This window comes from Photinus pyralis, unplaced genomic scaffold (assembly GCF_008802855.1).
Source record: "Photinus pyralis isolate 1611_PpyrPB1 unplaced genomic scaffold, Ppyr1.3 Ppyr1.4_LG7, whole genome shotgun sequence".
In the NCBI taxonomy this organism is placed as follows: domain Eukaryota; kingdom Metazoa; phylum Arthropoda; class Insecta; order Coleoptera; family Lampyridae; genus Photinus; species Photinus pyralis.
The window spans coordinates 3104937-3122792 of NW_022170738.1; the positions used below are offsets into that span (position 1 = coordinate 3104937).

The 17856-nt window shown below is 37.0% G+C and overlaps 1 protein-coding gene across 3 annotated transcripts in view; it reads left to right on the top strand.

Moving 5' to 3' along the window:
• LOC116175723 (nuclear receptor-binding protein homolog) overlaps nucleotides 1-14710 on the top strand; it is a 153674-nt gene extending 138964 nt beyond the window's left edge. For 2 of the 3 annotated variants that reach the window (XM_031493982.1, XM_031493984.1), the window contains 5 exons: nucleotides 2229-2528; nucleotides 2584-2743; nucleotides 2793-2979; nucleotides 3029-3154; nucleotides 13405-14710. In XM_031493982.1, the coding sequence (XP_031349842.1) occupies nucleotides 2229-2528; nucleotides 2584-2743; nucleotides 2793-2979; nucleotides 3029-3154; nucleotides 13405-13593 (962 nt within the window). In that variant the 3' untranslated portion in view covers nucleotides 13594-14710. The remainder of the gene's footprint in view (nucleotides 1-2228; nucleotides 2529-2583; nucleotides 2744-2792; nucleotides 2980-3028; nucleotides 3155-13404) is intronic. The other variant, XM_031493983.1, reaches the window with a different exon arrangement.
• The last annotated feature ends 3146 nt before the right edge of the window (nucleotides 14711-17856 follow it).

The window sequence follows — 17856 nt, forward strand, 5'->3', positions numbered from 1 at the left end:
GGTTACATTAGGAGACTGTCATTTAAAAAATGATTCTGATTTTATTGTTAATTTGATTTTATTTATAGTCCCCAGATGCAGCTTTAAGACAGCATTACTTACAGTGACTCTATAGAGACAGTGTGGTCATCACAGAGTTGTATATAGTAAATAGAGGAGCAGTGCATAGAACCTGTGCGTGGAAAAATAACTCCAACTACAGTGGCCACATACTTATGTAGTTGACACGAATCAGCTGATTTGCTTTGCTCGCAGCTATGTTGTACTGGTTAGTGAGCACACTCGCCTACTGCCTGCGCAAGATTCAATTGGGGTCAATTATCCACAACAACACTGTTTCTCTATTTACTATATACAACTTTGTGGTGGTTAGACAGTGGTCTTATTTTCTATTGGTAGTTGGGGAAATCCGCCATGTTTTGGTCAAATACACAGGATTGGTTGAAAATAAGCTTCAAACCAAGGTGATGAATTTGTTTTGTTGGTCACAATGGTGACAGCATTATTGTAACCATATACTAATTTGGTTAAACCAATCAGCTCGATGATATGTTGGAAAAAACATGGCCGATATGGAGCATTATGGCCATACTATCTTTTTGTACAGTTACTGTAGCATTATTTAACTCCCTATATTGACAGATTATCGCAATAGATTGCCCACATTATGGCAGCGGGATAGCTTTGTTTATTGTTCTCAGATTTTTAACACTAAAATTTGCAATATTTTTTAATTTTATTGCTTATTTCAAAATTTGCGTACTTTTGTCTTCCTAATAAGCAACTATTCCGTCTTCTATCGATTTAGGAACATTACTTTCGCTGGTTCCTTTCACTAAGCTTATAAGTTTTAAATGTTTAAAGCAAGGTTTACAGTTTCTACTTGTGTTTTTAAAAGCCCCAAAATCCCAAAATTTTTCGCCATATTTAAATGCAACTTTTTATTGTTGGAATTTTTGAAATTTGGAATGAAAACAATCATTTTTCCTTCGTTTGCGTGCACGTCATCCGTTTATTACATCTGAATTAGGTATGTTTACATAGTATCTGCAATTGATAGAACAGAATAAATATGTAGTTGGCAGGATTGAATAATTTGTAAGTGGCTATAATTTTTTGGGTGTAAAATTAGTTGCTGTTTACATTCATTAATATTTAGCGAGTGTGGTTTAGGATTCATGGGAGGAGTTTCTGAGATACAAGGTGAATACGAAAAGTTTGTATGGTAGAAAAAGGGCAAAAACTGCCTATTTTAGATTTTTGTATGTAGTGGCGTAGTAAAAAAAAATTTTTGAACCCCCGTTTCTGAAATTTGACCCAAAGTTGGTATTTTTTAAATGCCACCTATACTTTTTCATACGGTTATATTTTAATATTATATCATATATTTCAAAATTTTGAAATGACAGGATTCTACCGTCAACGAGTTTTATTGTTTGGTCTTTGTTACCATAGATAAATAAAATCTCCATGAATCCATGGCCTACTATTTAAACATTTGGGTGAAATCTCAGAAAGAGTCTTCTAAAATTCCATTCTAAATTAAGTTCAAACAATTTCAATAAGCGTTACTGCCCAGTGGGTGCTTGCTGGTTTTTACTAAAACTGTTTTTTTTGTAAATTATTGCTGATTAATGAGGGATGTGTACATGTGTTGCTGTAATCACTGTGTTATTATTTTGATGATGGTCACTGTAGGCCAAAATATGTCAACATGGGTTGACGTTTCATTTTCAAATGCTCCTGAACTAAATTAATAATGTTATCACATTTTTATCATTTTCCGTTGTTGTATGTTATTGATATTCTATATCCTGTTCTGTTGGTACATGTCAATATCGTACTGAGGAAATTCTGCACGCTACATTATCACTTTTCCATCAATTATGTTTGGTTGTACACCATATAATGGTAAGTGGGTATGGCAAATGCCTCTAAATATTTTTAGTTGCTTTCTTGGTATAATGTTTTTTTGTAGTTTTTCTTTGGAAATATCCATAGAATAGAATTTTTGCATTAGACCGGAAACAAAAGATATGATTGTGTAAAGTATTTTGTTACTAAGGCATTCAGATTATGATTTGACTTTGCGACCATATTTTCTAATTAATGATCGCTTTTTGGTGTTAGTAAATGCTTTTAATTGTGGTTGCACCAGAACATCATATTGATTAATCTAGTTCGATACAAATTTGTTGCCATTTATCACTAATTATTTCAAATTTTAGCATCGGCATCATTAACTCCCGCACTGGATATATATTCTTTTGGTATGTGTGCGTTGGAAATGGCTGCTTTGGAAATACAAGGTAACGGAGATTCCGGTAATATTGTTACGGAAGAGAATATTTCGAAGACAATTGACTCGCTGGAAGACGAACAACAGAAAGATTTCATTAAGCGATGCCTCCATTCGGAACCCCAAGAGAGGCCGACCGCCAGAGAGCTACTCTTTCATCCCCTATTATTCGAAGTTCATAGTCTTAAATTACTCGCCGCGCACTGTTTAGCTAAGAATACTGGTAATTGTGCGTAGCACTAATTTTTTAAGCCTGAGATTACTCACCATTTTTCTCTTCGCAGCAAACATATCGGAAACAATTACAGATGAGCTCATGCAAAGGATATACAGTCCGGATGTTATAGTAGCCGTTATAAATCATTTGGACAAACCGGCAACGCAAATAAAAATGTCGGATGTACAGGGTGCTGAAAAACTAGAAAAATTTGTAGAGGATGTTAAGTAAGCTTGTTAACAATAATAAAGCACTTTTTTAAAACTCTCTGTGTAGAAATGGCATTTATCCGTTAACGGCCTTCGGTGCCAAACAACCTCCTCCGGCCAGATCGAGGGCCATTTCACCCGAAATGGCAGAGTCTGTCAAGTCGGTCACACCCGAACCTCTCGACACGGAAACACGAAAAATTGTAAATATGTTATGTGATGTAAAGTCTATCGAAGACAGCTGTGAATTAGCAGTACGTCCTTATACCTCAGTTGTCCGTTAGTAATTTCGTGTTTTTATAGATGACAATTTTACTGCGAATGGATGACAAAATGAATCGACAGTTGACGTGTATTATTTCAGAAGCTGAAACGCCCACCCCCACTGCGCTAGCCCAAGAACTGGTGCATTACGGTTTTATAAACGAGGTAAATATTTTAAGCGCAAAACACATTTTTGTTCATATTTGGTTTCTTGGCCATATTTTATTTTCTAGCGCTGGGCGAACAAATCAGCTTAAGGATGATAGTCCTTATTAATCAATAATTTGGTATTAATTTTGTCAGCCAATCTGATTATCGATTATTTTTGTAATAAAGTTTAACCATTGGTTTAACCAATTAAGTCTGGATTCAAGGTTGGGATTAATAGCAGCCTTTGACTGACACCCCGCCTAAATAAAGCCGTTATTATTATTATTATTCAAGTTTTTAAATAATCAATTATTAACGCATACTGGCTGATCGTTTATTTGATTGCCATTTAAATGATTAATTGATGGTTTGGTGTACAGGCGTCCTTGTTCAATTGATTATTCGATGAAGTGTATATTTTAGTAAAGTCCGCCTTTCTATTTTAAATGTGTTTCCATAGATTTTCAAGTTTGTTTTGTTAGTAACAACTGGACATTTATTAATTGTTTTGAGGTTTCACAATGATGAAATCCACCTACATCTTCCAAGCTTTAAAACCATTGCCAATTTTCCTTCCCTCTAAATCAATTCTTCAATTGAACAGTAAAAAGCTACAACTTTGGCACAAATCAGACAGGAGCCTATTGTGTCTGGTGAGTAAACAGCAAATGGTCAACAAGAGGCTTGTATTCTTGGAAAAAGAGTTTGCAATGCTCGCAAAATTCATTTGACATTTGACCTGGCCTTATGGGAATATTTTTTTCACGTGACATCCAATAAGTGCAGCCATGCGAGTATGAAGTTCTGCCTATTGACTAGAAGGAAATACTATAAACACCATATGCCCAAAATATTTACTTATCATTTTTCTCAATATTATACATAACACCCTGTATCTAACTAGATGTTGGTCTAATCACAAACTATTAAATGGCGGTTTACGCATTTTTAAGATTTGACAAATCATTGAGTAGGTTTACATGGTGACCTAACGCAGGAGTTATAACTCTTAATTTTAGTAAAACCAGCGGGGTTTTATAAATCCTATTTGCTATAAATAAATAAATAAAATTACTTTCTATTCCTTATTTACGAAATTGGTTAATAATGTGCTCTAATAAACATAAGGGCGATGCATGAGAAGTAGAACAAATATTTTAGATTTAGATAAACAAACACAGAAGTTTATAACCTCAAATTCAACCACGTGAAGTTGACAGCAGTAAAATGAACTTTAGTTAAAATATGGTTACTAGATTTCTTAATATGCTAATTTCAAACGGGTTATGACTCCAGCCGAATTTATAATTTATAAATAGGAGTCTGCTAGGGGCCCAAGACCACTTATTCTCATGGAGTGTTTATAATTTGTGTGTTACCACTATATTTCTTTTCTTACTTTCGTTACTCACTGAACAGACCAAATAACATAAGCCATCTCGCTCTACAACTATATAAGTACTTTCACATACTACTGATAGTGGTTGGTGTTTAGTGGACCACACTTAAATTTCTTCATAGAGAGAAATTGTAGATTCTTATAGAGTGATAATTCTGTTCCCAATAGAGGGCGCTGTGGTTTTTTAGGCGCCGGCCCGTGTGGCGTAGTTCAGTTAAAGCTGAACTGTGGTGCTAAGGGTCCCTGGTTCGGGCATGGATATTTGTAAATGTATAGTGGGTTGAGTTGGTAGAGCAGCCTTGGCTGGAACCCTGCCCACTCAAAAATAAAGGCTAAATAAAATAAAAATATCACAAAAAACAATGAAATGAACCACAGGGCATAGTCTCCGTCAGGCGTGATCCTCGCATTGTTACTTTGGACCATGATAAGTGTAAGAACGTAAGGTGGTAGACGATGGATTTACAAATCCAGCTTTTGAAATGTTCAAATTATACGCAACACATTATACAATGGCTGCTCTAATTTCATTCACTGACACTCTCGGACCATTTTTACCACTCGCACGGTAGTAATAGAGGTATTGCATTGGGGTAAAAATGACCCCCACTTTTTTAACTGAAATACACGTTTTGAAGCACCATGAATCCGAATCATACAAAATCTCTATGATGTCGGTCTGTGGGTCCGTCTGTACTCTCATTTCCAGCTAAATGGCTGACCCGATTGGAACCAAATTTGGTACACATATTCTTCAACATAAATAGGCAGAATCGCACATGCGCAGTTGTGCGGGGTGGTATCTGTGCCTGTCACAGCAAATTTTCTTATACTGGTATGGAAAAAAATTACTGCCAACAGAAACTATCAGCTTAATAATGTGTATTTTGGTAGTTTAGCACTAACTGACACATTTCAGAAACACGATTGGTCAACTTGTGAAATATTAGCCAATCAAATCCTTTAACCCACAATTTAACTATAAACTGAAGTTTAAACTGACATTGTATAACTGGGCCTAAGATGTCTAGAAACTACTGATTAAATTAATCCCTAAGATAACCTTGCCAGGTCGTTGACTCTGAGGTCACATGCCATAGAGGTCATTCACCTTGTTCTAGAGGTTGCTCACTTAAAAGTCGTAATACCGTTCGATCACATACAGGGTGATTCCTATAGTACCTGCCACCGTTTGGGAGCGTATAGGGGGTGCCTAGGGGAAGTCTTTTCATATAGGACACTTGGGGTCGGAAATCCAAAATAAGGGCGCCAGAACCAAATTTATCTTCTGGAATTTCACGCCTGTATGTAGGCAACCCAACCGACCGACGTTTCGCGCGGAGCGATGCAGAGCGAGTTAGCGCGAGGAAGCGACATGGGAGGGAAGGAGGGAAAACGACAGTCAAAAGCAATAACGTTTACAAGTGTTCAACGTGGCCACCGTTGTTCTCAATGCACTTCCTACATCTAGCCAACCACTCCCCTCGAACTCGCGTGAAGACTCCTATGTCCTGGCGAACAGCCTCTCCGGCCATGACGACGCGCGCAATTAAGTCCTCTTCGGATTCGACGGGAGTCTCGTAGACGTGCGCTTCCATCACACCCCACAAGTAAAAATCTAATGGGGTGATGTCGGGCGAGCGGGCAGGCCACTCCACCGCACCTCCACGGCCGATCCATCTGTCCGGATAGGTTTGGTCCAAGTGTTCCCTCACCTGCCGCCCGTAGTGAGCAGGGCACCCATCGTGCTGGAACCAGTGGTCCCAGTACAAGTTCACTGGAACATCCATTAAAAGTTCTGGTAGCACCTCGCGCAGGAAAATCAGGTAATTATGGGCATTTAGACGCGGAGGGAGGATGTAAGGCCCCAGTAGGTTGTCCCCCAGGATGCCAGCCCAAACGTTTAAAGAAAACTTGTCCTGGTATCCTCGCGTAAACGTTTCATGAGGATTGTGCTCCGCCCAGTAGTGGCTGTTACGAGGATTGAAGGTCCCCTCTCTTGAGAATCCTTTCTCGTCAGTAACTAGCACGCTCCTCAGAAAGTTCGGATTAGCTTCTTCCTCCTGGACGACTAAGTTGCAGAATTCCAGCCTCCTTTCATGGTCACCCGGCCGTAACTCTTGCACTTTCTTAAACTTATAGGGGTGTAAGTTGTTGTTGTTGGCGATGTTCCACACTGTGTGTTGACTACAACCCACCTGATCTGCTACAAGTCGAGTGCTAGTACGCGGGTTTGCCTCGAAACGTTCCAACACATCCTCCTCTAAGGCATTTACCAACGGGCGATCGCGATCACGGGCGCTAGTGGGCTGCGAAATAGGAGGAGGTCGGTGTAAACAAACAAACTTTTCGAAATGGGTGCTTAAATGACCCAAGTATCGATGTGCATCACGAATCTGTGTGTAAAGTTAAGCCTCCGTCAGCTTACCTGCAATTGCCCTGTCTCGCACAGTCGGAAGTGAACTTCTTGAAAGACCTGTCTGCAGGGTAACTGACGGTTTGGATACCGCTCAGCGTACGCTCGTCGTGCAGCTCGTGCGTTACCATTTGCCAATCCGTACATGAAGTGCATGTCCGCGTATTCCGTGTTAGTAAAACGTGCCATAGTGTTTATTCACTTGATACGCGTCGTTGCAGACGGGATTTCGTGGGTTTAAACAAAATTCTGATCAAGTGTCAGCCACACATCGCCGCCTGAGATCGCTCCGTGTGCACCGCCGGCCGGTTGGGTTGCCTACCTACAGGCGCGAAATTCCAGAAGGTAAATTTGGCTTTGGCACCCTTATTTTAGATTTCCGACCCCAAGTGTCCTATATCAAAATACTCCCCTACGCACCACCTACACGCTCCCAAACGGTGGCAGGTACTATAGGAATCACCCTGTATATTGTATTTATCTATTGACGTTAAGTTAAGGATTTCAAACCTTTCTCAACTTCCATGTTAGGTTAGCAGAATGTACCGGGTGTTCCAAATTGCTTGATTTCAATGTTCTTTGGAGATATTTCAAGAACTAAAAGAGATACAGTGGTGCGATTTGCACTTCTTGAGTTAGTTTTCAAAGCTGCCTAGATTGACGGTGTCAATTTTGACGTATGACATGCGCGAACGTGGCAACAGCGCAAAAATCAAAACATGGAATAAAACGTTTTTGCTTTATAACTTTGTTATTTGTGAGAATATCAGAAAAGTAGAAAGAATAAAAGTTATGTAAAAAAAAATGGTCTATTAGTAAGGGGGTATTTTTATATTTTCCATAGTCTGCTTCTAGGCCTGCTTAATTTTTAAGATGGGTACAGCATCAAAGTTTATTCTTTTAAATGGAATGTATAATATTTTTTTGCACCAATACATTCCTTATTTTTTTCTAATTAGAAAATGAAGTGAAGCGACCTTTATGACAAGGCGAATGATCTCTACGCTGGCATGAAGGACGTCTACAACAAAGTGAACAATAATTCTACGACTTGGTGAATGACACAAAGTGAATGATCTCTTAAGGCGAGAGTGCACGACCTCTACGCCAAGGTGAATGATTCTACAGAAAATGATCTCTATAACTAGGTGAATAATATCTACGACACGTGACCTTGGAGTGAACGACCATGGCAGTCTTTGATCCTGTCTGACTGAAGTGCAGTCATACTTACTTTGATGCAATGTAAGACAGAATTATCTTGTTTTCGTACGAAAATCACGATCACGCGTATTTGATTCCAATCGATTCAACCGTTTAGCAGAAGATGAGAATTTTACACTTTGTGCGTTCGCGATTCTCCCCAAAAGCTTTTCAGCTCTTCCTTTTAGGTGTAAGAATATCTGTACTAAATTTGGTTTAAATCGGTTCAGCCGTTTAGCCAGAAATGAGAGTACAGACAGACAAACAGATCGACAGACTCATCAGATTTCTGGAGCTTTAAAACGTGTATATCCGTAGAAAGAGTTGGGGGTAATTTTTTACTCCAATGCAATTTATTGTGGGGAAATTTAGTCCTCTATCTCCCTCTATCTATATCGTTTTGCGTTTTCGTAAGAAAACTCCACTAGAGGAAATATGGTACACTGAGTGGAAATTGTTTGTCTTGCATACATTGCCTCGACTATACACTGGATTTATTTTGTGCTTAGACCAAAAGTGATGGGACGTCTTGGGGAGGGTGGAAGGACAGCTACTGTTGATACGAATACATGCTGATTTCTGCTTCGATCGATTAGGGAACTTGAAAAACTGTGTCAAAATCGTTAGTCATGCACCAAGATTGATGGAAAAAAGACCAAGAGCATTATCTAAATGTCTAAGAGATGAATTTGATGCATTTTTAGCCACCATATATGTATTTTGATCAATGCCAAAATCGTTATTCATGCATCGCGATCATTGGGAAAAAGACCGAAAGCATTATCTCAATACCCAAGACATGAATTCGATATGGATCACAGTTGCAAGGTTAAAATAAATGGTTGTTAAAACAGTGATGGTAATACTAAGGAACCTTTGATATTCTGTTTATTTTATGTGACCCTCTTTTAAATTGATTTCCCCATCCCTGCACTAACCTCTGCTAATATTTTGGTAAATATTCCACAAGTCGGAAAAATACCCATAAACCTAGGTAGAGTCGTTATTTCCATCCGAGTATGTGTTATGAGTATGTTACAGAAGAAATTCAAATTTTGGGGTCTTTAAAGAAGCGGAGATCTTCTGAGTATTTCACTTGTTTGGTCTACCATTCAATTTTTTTGACATTTAGTTGACATTAGTGGCACAAATAATAATAATCTCACTCAAAGCTGTAAGGAAGTGGCTTGACCATGCATTTTATGTCCGCCTGCCTCAAGGAGTTATTAGGTCTGTGTGGCGGCTTGGGATACAGCTGCCACACCCATTTTGGCCAGCAACTCGTAGCCAATGAGCATGATATGGGTTGACACGTTATTATGGATCAACATCCAATTGTTTCTTCTCGAACCGGTCCAGCTCTATTTCCTATTTTTTTACCCAAAGAAGAATCACAGAGGATTATTCGGGCCGCTTTATGTATGTAATTGCTATTCGTTATCTGCAATCATCTCAAAAAAAGAATGGAGAAAGAAATTTAATTTTGAGCGCATTTTCCAACGAAATTGGGTGCGCTATTGCAGCCGCTTTCTCTGTCTGCCCGTCCGTCCGTCCGAGGCCTTAACTACTTCTACAGTTTTCAATATCGTTCTTTTTGAATTCGGTAGCTTGTAGATCTGGCACCGAGTCAAGGAAAATTGACGATTGATTTTTTAATACATTTTGTTGAAATTTTAACCACAGATACTTCTAGTAAAAGCAAGCATATAGCATAATACTAAAAATCAGTGGTGCGCATGCGCAGACTGCGCAATGCAACCTTTTTATTTATGGAGATATTTCTTTGATATTTTAACCAAAGATGCTTTTAGTAAAGACAAACGTATCGCATATTGTAAACATCAGATTAATGTCATTATCAACTGTCTTGTTTATCGAGATATCTTTTTGAAATTTTAATCACAGATGCTTCTGTTAAAGGCAAACATATCACATATTGCAAAAAAGATGCGCGAATGCATAGTTGGCGCAATGGCAACTTTCCTAATTATTGAGATATTTCTTTGAACTTTTAACCATAGATGCTTTTAGTAAAGAAAAACAGTCATAGCCTTTTAGGAAGTACTGATAAATTAATGGAAAATGCGCTAAAGTTACGCGCCGTAGGACGAACACCTTTTTACTTGTTTTGCATCCCTAACCTTAACCTTTTGTCATGTACCTAGTTTATGAACGCCTATTTTTTTTACTACTTTTTTCTAAGGGGATTTTCAGTGTAGGGAGGATCAAGCCGTTATGGAGATTCATCGCCTGGTGTTATAACACTTCATCCTCCCCTGGTAAATAGTTGATTGTCGAATGAGGGCTCGTAATGAATATTATACTAGAAGCAACCAAAAAACGTTAATAATTCCTAAAACGAGTACTTCTCATGGCCATCATCATGCATTATACTTGGGTGTTAAGCTTTATAATAAAATGCCTATCTATTTAAAAAATTGCGAGACCCTACATGCGTTTAAGAAAAGGTTTAAGGATTGGCTATTAGGAGTAGAATTGGATTTTTACTCCAAGCTAACGTGAATCTCTTTCTAGCCCTTATGTGGTTCTATATTTTTGTTTTGTTCTTTTTTTTTGTATTAGTGTACATGTATATATCTCGATGACCCATCACGCACGAGCCTTGGCTTATGTGATTGTTGCCAATTTTTAGCGCATTTTTGAAAAAAATACGCTATTATATTCGTTATTGCTGGCAGGCCGGCTGTCCGCGTGAGTTCTCCACAACTACAATAGCTAGAGAATTCAAATTTTCACTAAAAGCTTTCTGCTATAGTGTAGATGTGCAGGCACTAGTCTATTTTGAGTTAGATTACTTGTGAGATCGATAATTGATGAAAATAAATTCGATATGGGTTTCGGAGGTGCTATAATTTTACCGTTAGATAGCGCTACCAGTATAAAAACTTCATAGATATATAAATACATAGATACAGCCATACCCCAACATAGTTCAAAAGGACGTACCATCTATTACCATCACTTTCGGCACATTAATTACGTATAGCGCTATCCTTTATAGAGGTACCCTGAGCATGGAAGACAAGATTCGCATTATTTATTATAACTGTCAATCAAATTGTTAGCACAAATCACACAGAAAATTATCAGATTTGAGACTTTACAACATAAATAAACCGCCTTTTTATTTATTTAAATCGCATAGCAGCAAGAAATGTTGCATTTAAAATGGAAGATGTTACTTAGAAAGCTGGCAAATGAAGAATTTGAAAAAATTACAGCTGACAACTGGAAGAAAGTGTGTGAACATGTGGAAAGTGATTAATTTAAAAGAGAAGTTATATTTGGTTGATGTGGCTGAACTTTATAATAAGTGTTAATAATGACAGTGATGATTCGAATTTGTCAATTTCATCTGACGATGATTCGGATTGTGAGCTTTTACAAACGTAATGAATGTTCACTAAATGAGTATTATCACCAATTGGATATCATTGTTAAGGTGTTGTATTTATTTTAAATAAATGTACACGTGTAGCTTACTTACTACAATTAGCACTATAATTTCAAAAAGAAACCCCACCGAATGGACATATGCCGAAAGGTAGGCAAGACGCGTAGCGACCAAAATTTGATATTGCACGCACACACAGTCTAAAAACTCGTTTTCCTAAGAATATTGCACGGATCCTTCTTTGTGATCATGATACAAACGCACTGCATCAACATCATATAGGCCAAAATGATAATTGGAAACGAATTCACTTCCTGTCGCAACTTAATTTCCTTTACCATTACGCCTAAAACCATGCAATTAAAATTAAAATGTTGAACATAAACTTTACTTACTTACGGTTTTTTTGATATTCTGCAAGCCAGCAATGAATTCACTGCAGCACATCATGCCAAACAAGGTAAACATAATCCCAAATTTGAATGGCGTAGCTCTATGTAATAAAACTATTTCAGGAATAACAATTATGGACGCGTCTATCATTGTAGCAAGCACTAATGTTATTCGTATTCAATTGATAACGCAATAATTACATAATATTTAGTGAAAAAACCGCCCATCATGTTTAGGGCGAATATTTTTAGTTAGATTTGATTTCGCGCGATCGTGAAATGTGTCAACTGTCACATGACTTATGGGACGCGATAAGTTTGTTTTAAGCGTCCGATCCGCGTACGACATAGTGGTTAAGGCAATAAAAAGAGATAGAACATGTTTCATCTTGGTTAGAAAGTAATGGAGAGATGTACAAATTTCTTTGATATGTTTTTTAAAAACCGAGGTACGTTTGTTAAGGATGGCTGTATCTAGGTATTTATATATCTATGAAAAACTTATTATTTACTTTGTGATTTGTTTTACAAAATGAAGACGTACCGTCAATTGAAATGAACTAAAATTAATTATCTAACGCAGCCAAAATTACTCGTGAGATCGATAATTTTAAACTTCGCTAATAAAATACTGACCTGCATTACCAAAAATGCGCTTTAATCATGCATATGCTGATTTACAACTTGTTTTCATTATATCAATAACCATAGATTTTGCTAAATAAATACAAATACAAAATACAATACAAAATACAAAAATGGGGTATTATTAACTTTAGACAAACTTCCCAAAGGTAAAAGTTGTAGATAATTGTGAGATTAAAAGCGCAGGTAACCGCATATTTTTCGAATCTATACTTTTTGACTAAAAACAAACATTTTTTTATGGAAAACTTTATTTTTTGCCCTACGACGAGTAATTTTAGCGCTGTTTCCATGTATTATCAGTACTTTCCAAAAGGCTATTTTCTTTACTAAAAATGTCTCCATAAATAAGAAAGTTGGCGTTGCGCAATTTTGCGTACACTTCAATTCACTTTTCTGATTGTTTTAAAACCGAAGTAGTCTCACGCGGAATAATGTATGCAGGGTGGTTTTTTGTTTGCTCTTAAAAGAGTGAACGCAGCTGCTGATCACCATTTTCACATTTTAGCAGTTTGGTTTGGATAGTTAGGATACTTAATTTATCAGACGACTGAGAACCACTCAATGTGCCGTAATTCACCCCTTACATTGAAGCATTGTATTATTAATGGATGATTAGACACTGCTTCCCTTCTTAACTCGCTATAGAAATACAAGCAGCTATTGTCTTATCTGGTATTGGAACTTATGGCTCATAAGAGCCATAAGGTCGAATATCAACCTTATTGGTAGAAATATACACATCATTAAAACATAGAAAGGAGCAAAGTAAATAAAATAATTTTTTGTTTACAGATCGACCGTGATAAAATAGCAAGTTTAATAGAAGTGGCTATGCAGAATATATCGGGGCCAGTAAGTCCTAGTCAAGCCCTTCCGACGTTACACTTTCCTCCTCTTCCGCAGCCGGTCATCAACCCAGGTTCAATATTAGGGCCTATAAATCCAACTCCCACGCAAGTGCCCATGCACTCCACTAGTTAGTACTCTCGCAAGTAATAATGTATTTCTAATTTTAACGTAGACATTGTCTCAACAGCGGGTATGTACGAAGAGATTGTAAATGTTCACGTTTTGTTACATTCCCTTCTTTTGAGTATTCGGAAAAGTATTTTTATTATAATTCGGAAACGTGTTGAGATTACGCGCAGTCGGAATTTGTTTTTCGCCTATTTGTTTCTGAACTTTAAAATCTCTTTTTATATATTTGCAATCTCCATACTTGTCTCCCGAGAGACGTGTCTCTGATAGGCTTAGGATCGAAGACTGTTATATCGGACATTGGTACATTGGTAAGTTAGGCGTGCTAGTCATGAGACCACGTGTTTATCTGTGATCAGGAGCTCCAATGACATCTACAGTGGACTGTTTATCATAGGTACATATGTATGTGATCTGTTTAAACTGTAATAATGATTTTATATTTATGAACGTTTCATTAACCCCACTTCAGTTTTTTTTACAGTAAAATCTATGTGAAAAACGCGTCGGATGATTTTATATTGTGTAAATAATTTACGTTAAGAAATAATTCATCGGATTTTACTGTTTGATTTTCTGAAAATCGCTTTAGTTAAGCTTCCTTTCTTATGATTAATACTCGTGTCGCGAATTGTATTATTTTTTTATATTTTGCCCCCTTGAGACTGAGTAATTTTTAATAAGCATAGGAGTAGTTGAAAAATCAGGACAGGACCAATTAAGTGTGAATTAAATTATTTTTTCCTTTTCTTTTTAACGAAAGGGATGCTCTAACACCAAGCATTGTTTGCATTGTATCGTTTAGGACAAAAATTGTTAATGTTACCAAATTGAGTAGGCCTACTTTAGTTTAGAAACTCAAAAATTCCAACCTTTTTTAGTCACTTTTGTAAGTTCGGTATGAAATGTTGTTAGAACTAAATTCGTAAAGCAGTTTCAATTTTGTCGACTGAATTTCTCCAAATATGCCATAATAAATTATTTGTGATTTAGGATACACCAAATATTTTTAAACGCTTTATATTTAGATAAAACAAATTAGTAGAAAATAAATTATTTATCGCACACATTCTTTATAATTGTGTCGATTGAAACGAGAGGGTTATAATTTATTTTGTTTTGTACAGTTTTTTTTAATTATATTTTCTCATTTTGTACATTGGTGTCTTTGTTCTTTTCGTTAATTTGTTAACCCAATCCCACATCTGGTAGTTAGTTAGAGCTCCCATGTGATAATTCGCTCAATATCTTGAGAGTCTAGGCTGGTTTCCTAAATGATGTATATTAGTCAATTGGCTTACCACTTTAGGCTAAATGTTCTGCGCTTAGATAAAGTAAGCAGGCAGACCTTGTTGGTTTAGAGTGGTCTTTCATACGCCCACACAAGCTTCAGTCACTTTTATCCCTACGTTCACATAAATACAATGTATTGTTCTTCCTTAGTCCCCGAGCGGCATGTAGAGCGTATAATTTTGAACTTATCGGATGTAAATATTGTGTTGTTTTGTACATCGGTTTTATAAATTGTGATTGATTTAATATTAGAGCGCTCTACAGCGCTGCTCCTTCTGCTTGCTCATATTGAGCAGATTAAATAGAGAATTCTGTAATGGAATGCAAACAGAGTAAGACTTGCATTTAAGCTTTTTGCCAATCACTTTTACAACTGTCCTGTATTGCAAATGGCTGGAATATTCCACTTAAAGCCATTATTTATGTTTCGGTATTAAAACGTTCGCACATCAAGCAACCATCCTTAGTATTGTATTGTTATCATATTATTTAATAACCATATTGTTTCGCAATATCATGTATTCGTTCGCTGTATACTGCATAAAATAGCTTCTATTATGGGCGTAAGACGTGATGGTTTTTTGATGTGCGAAAGATTAATTTATTTTTTATTTAAGTGGTATATTTTAGATAAAATATATTTTAATATGATTTGATAAATACATTTAATATATTGTATTATCTTATGATATCATATACAACAGGCTGTTCATGTATATCTTATTTAAATAAATACGCAATATGGTCATGTTTTGTAATTACTGAATATTTTTTCATATTTTGGAACCATTTGCACTTAACCAAGTTGAGATGCCATCAAAAATGTTCAATAAATAATATTCAAACTTTTGTTTATTTCTTTTTGTTTGATGTGGTTTTATTTTAGTTTAAGCGTCTGCATCAATGGAATGTTTTTTTTAAACATCTACTCATTCTACAATTGTCTTTCTTAGCTCATTTCATGTGGTTATTTCGAACCAGAGACAAAGTTGTAATTGTAAAGGAAGTAAATTTGTGAGGAATAGCCCTCTATAGAAAGCACTCACAGAGTGCACATACGCGAGCCTGTCGTATCATGTGACTGGCATAGATGTGCCTTGTAAGTCATTTACACAGACAGAGCTCAAGAGTTTAGTAGCTAGGAGGTATTTCCTCAATTTAATCGATTTCGCTGTAGACAAAACTTGGTCTAGATAGATTTACCTTAGGGCCAGTTTCATGGAAAGCGAATATATTGTGAGGACGTCTTATCTGGGATGAGTTTTGTTTTTATGTTGGGCGCGAACAGTCCTGGGAGATTTTTGGGAGAATACAAACACCAGGTACAACTTTCTGGAGGCTCCAGGTAAATTTTCCTTGGAGCGAGTTTCTTGGGAGGTATATTTCGGCAGTTGGTCCAGGGGTAATTTTGGTAGTTGGTGCAGGGGTGTTTTGGCAGCTGGCCCAGGGTATTTCGGTAGTTGGATCACGTGTACATGTCATCTTGGATGCTGGACCCATCATCTTAGATCCTAGCAATGATGTTAGACCTTACACTTTGACGTCATCGGTGATTGCTGGGGAATTTTGTTGTTGGTGTGGGGATTCGAACCTGCAATATCTGAAATAGAAGGCTAGCGGTTTAATTTTCCTCACTTTGTAAAATAGAGGTGTGTGAACTGCTTCAATTGTGAATCGATTTCGTGGTTGTCTAACGTAAGCAAGAAATGGTAAACGTAGATCCGCTAGTGGAATTTTCTTACGAAAATCACGATCGCGCGCGTTTATTTCAAAATGAAGAGCAAACCAAAAAAGAGACTAAATGTAAATTTCCTACAAAAAAGTACGCTAGGGCCAATGTCTTCTTCATTCGTTTATAACTAATAACCTTTCAAATGAGTGGGTTCCTTTACATCTGCAATACCTTTGAATGCTTGTAACACATAAACTGGGTAAGTTTTTTTTTCGGCAAAATTACATGATGTATCGTGCAAAAAATTGTCTTGTCTTGTGAGACGTGACAAGTCAAAACCTTCTCTAAATAAGCATAACTGTCTTTAAGAAATAAGGTTTCGCCAAAGGGTTACTCTTTGGTTTCGCTTAGAGTAGTTTCATTGGGAGGTTAATTTTCCGACATGAGTTTTGTTTTCCTTTTGAAAGCAAATTAATTCCAGGGAGGTTTTTTGAATATTCTTCGGCATGAATATTCTAGCTGAGAATATATACGAGTCCATTTGCAATATTCCGAACGCCTTAGCAACATTTTTCTTGGAGCCAGTTTCCACTTTCCCTAGTGCAAATACCTTAAGAGGGAGAGCATTCTTGAATGAATTCTTGTCGACGAGGTTTTTTGTTGGAGACAAAGCAAGGCGAGCATTGTGAGATAATATTTTGAGGAATATTGTGAGTGGAATTTCATGTGATAAATATATATAATGGCCCGGAGGCGAATATTTTTTGCTACCTATAGGCATATCATTCCACAGGGTTGCCGGAGGCGAGCGTGCTTGTGGGGGGATATTCCGGTATGGGTTGTACTCTAAGATGAGAATATTACAAAATTAACTTCACACTATATATAGGTAATATAATCATTCCTTGGTTATGTATAGAGGTAGGCCCTATATGAAGGGAGTTTCAGAACACAATGTGCCAGATGTTCCGGTCCGAAATAGTACCACAGATTTAAACACTGTGATAGTACTACTTAGGGGGGTACTCTAATAGTGAGTATATTATGGGAAAATTTATCCTGGAGGCGAGCTTACCTTCAGAGGCGGAGAGCTGATCCTGTAGAGCAAGGGTGCTCAAAGTTGAACTGCTGACGATTTACCTCAATGTTGTTAGACTCGATCAACTCTCAGAGGCTGTATGTGTTATGCAGGATAGTTGTCTTCATAAATATAGGACGTATCATCGCGCAAATATTAGTTTATAGGGACGTTGCAGAATTGTATGCAAATACTGTACATAGAATTAGTGGAAACGACAGAA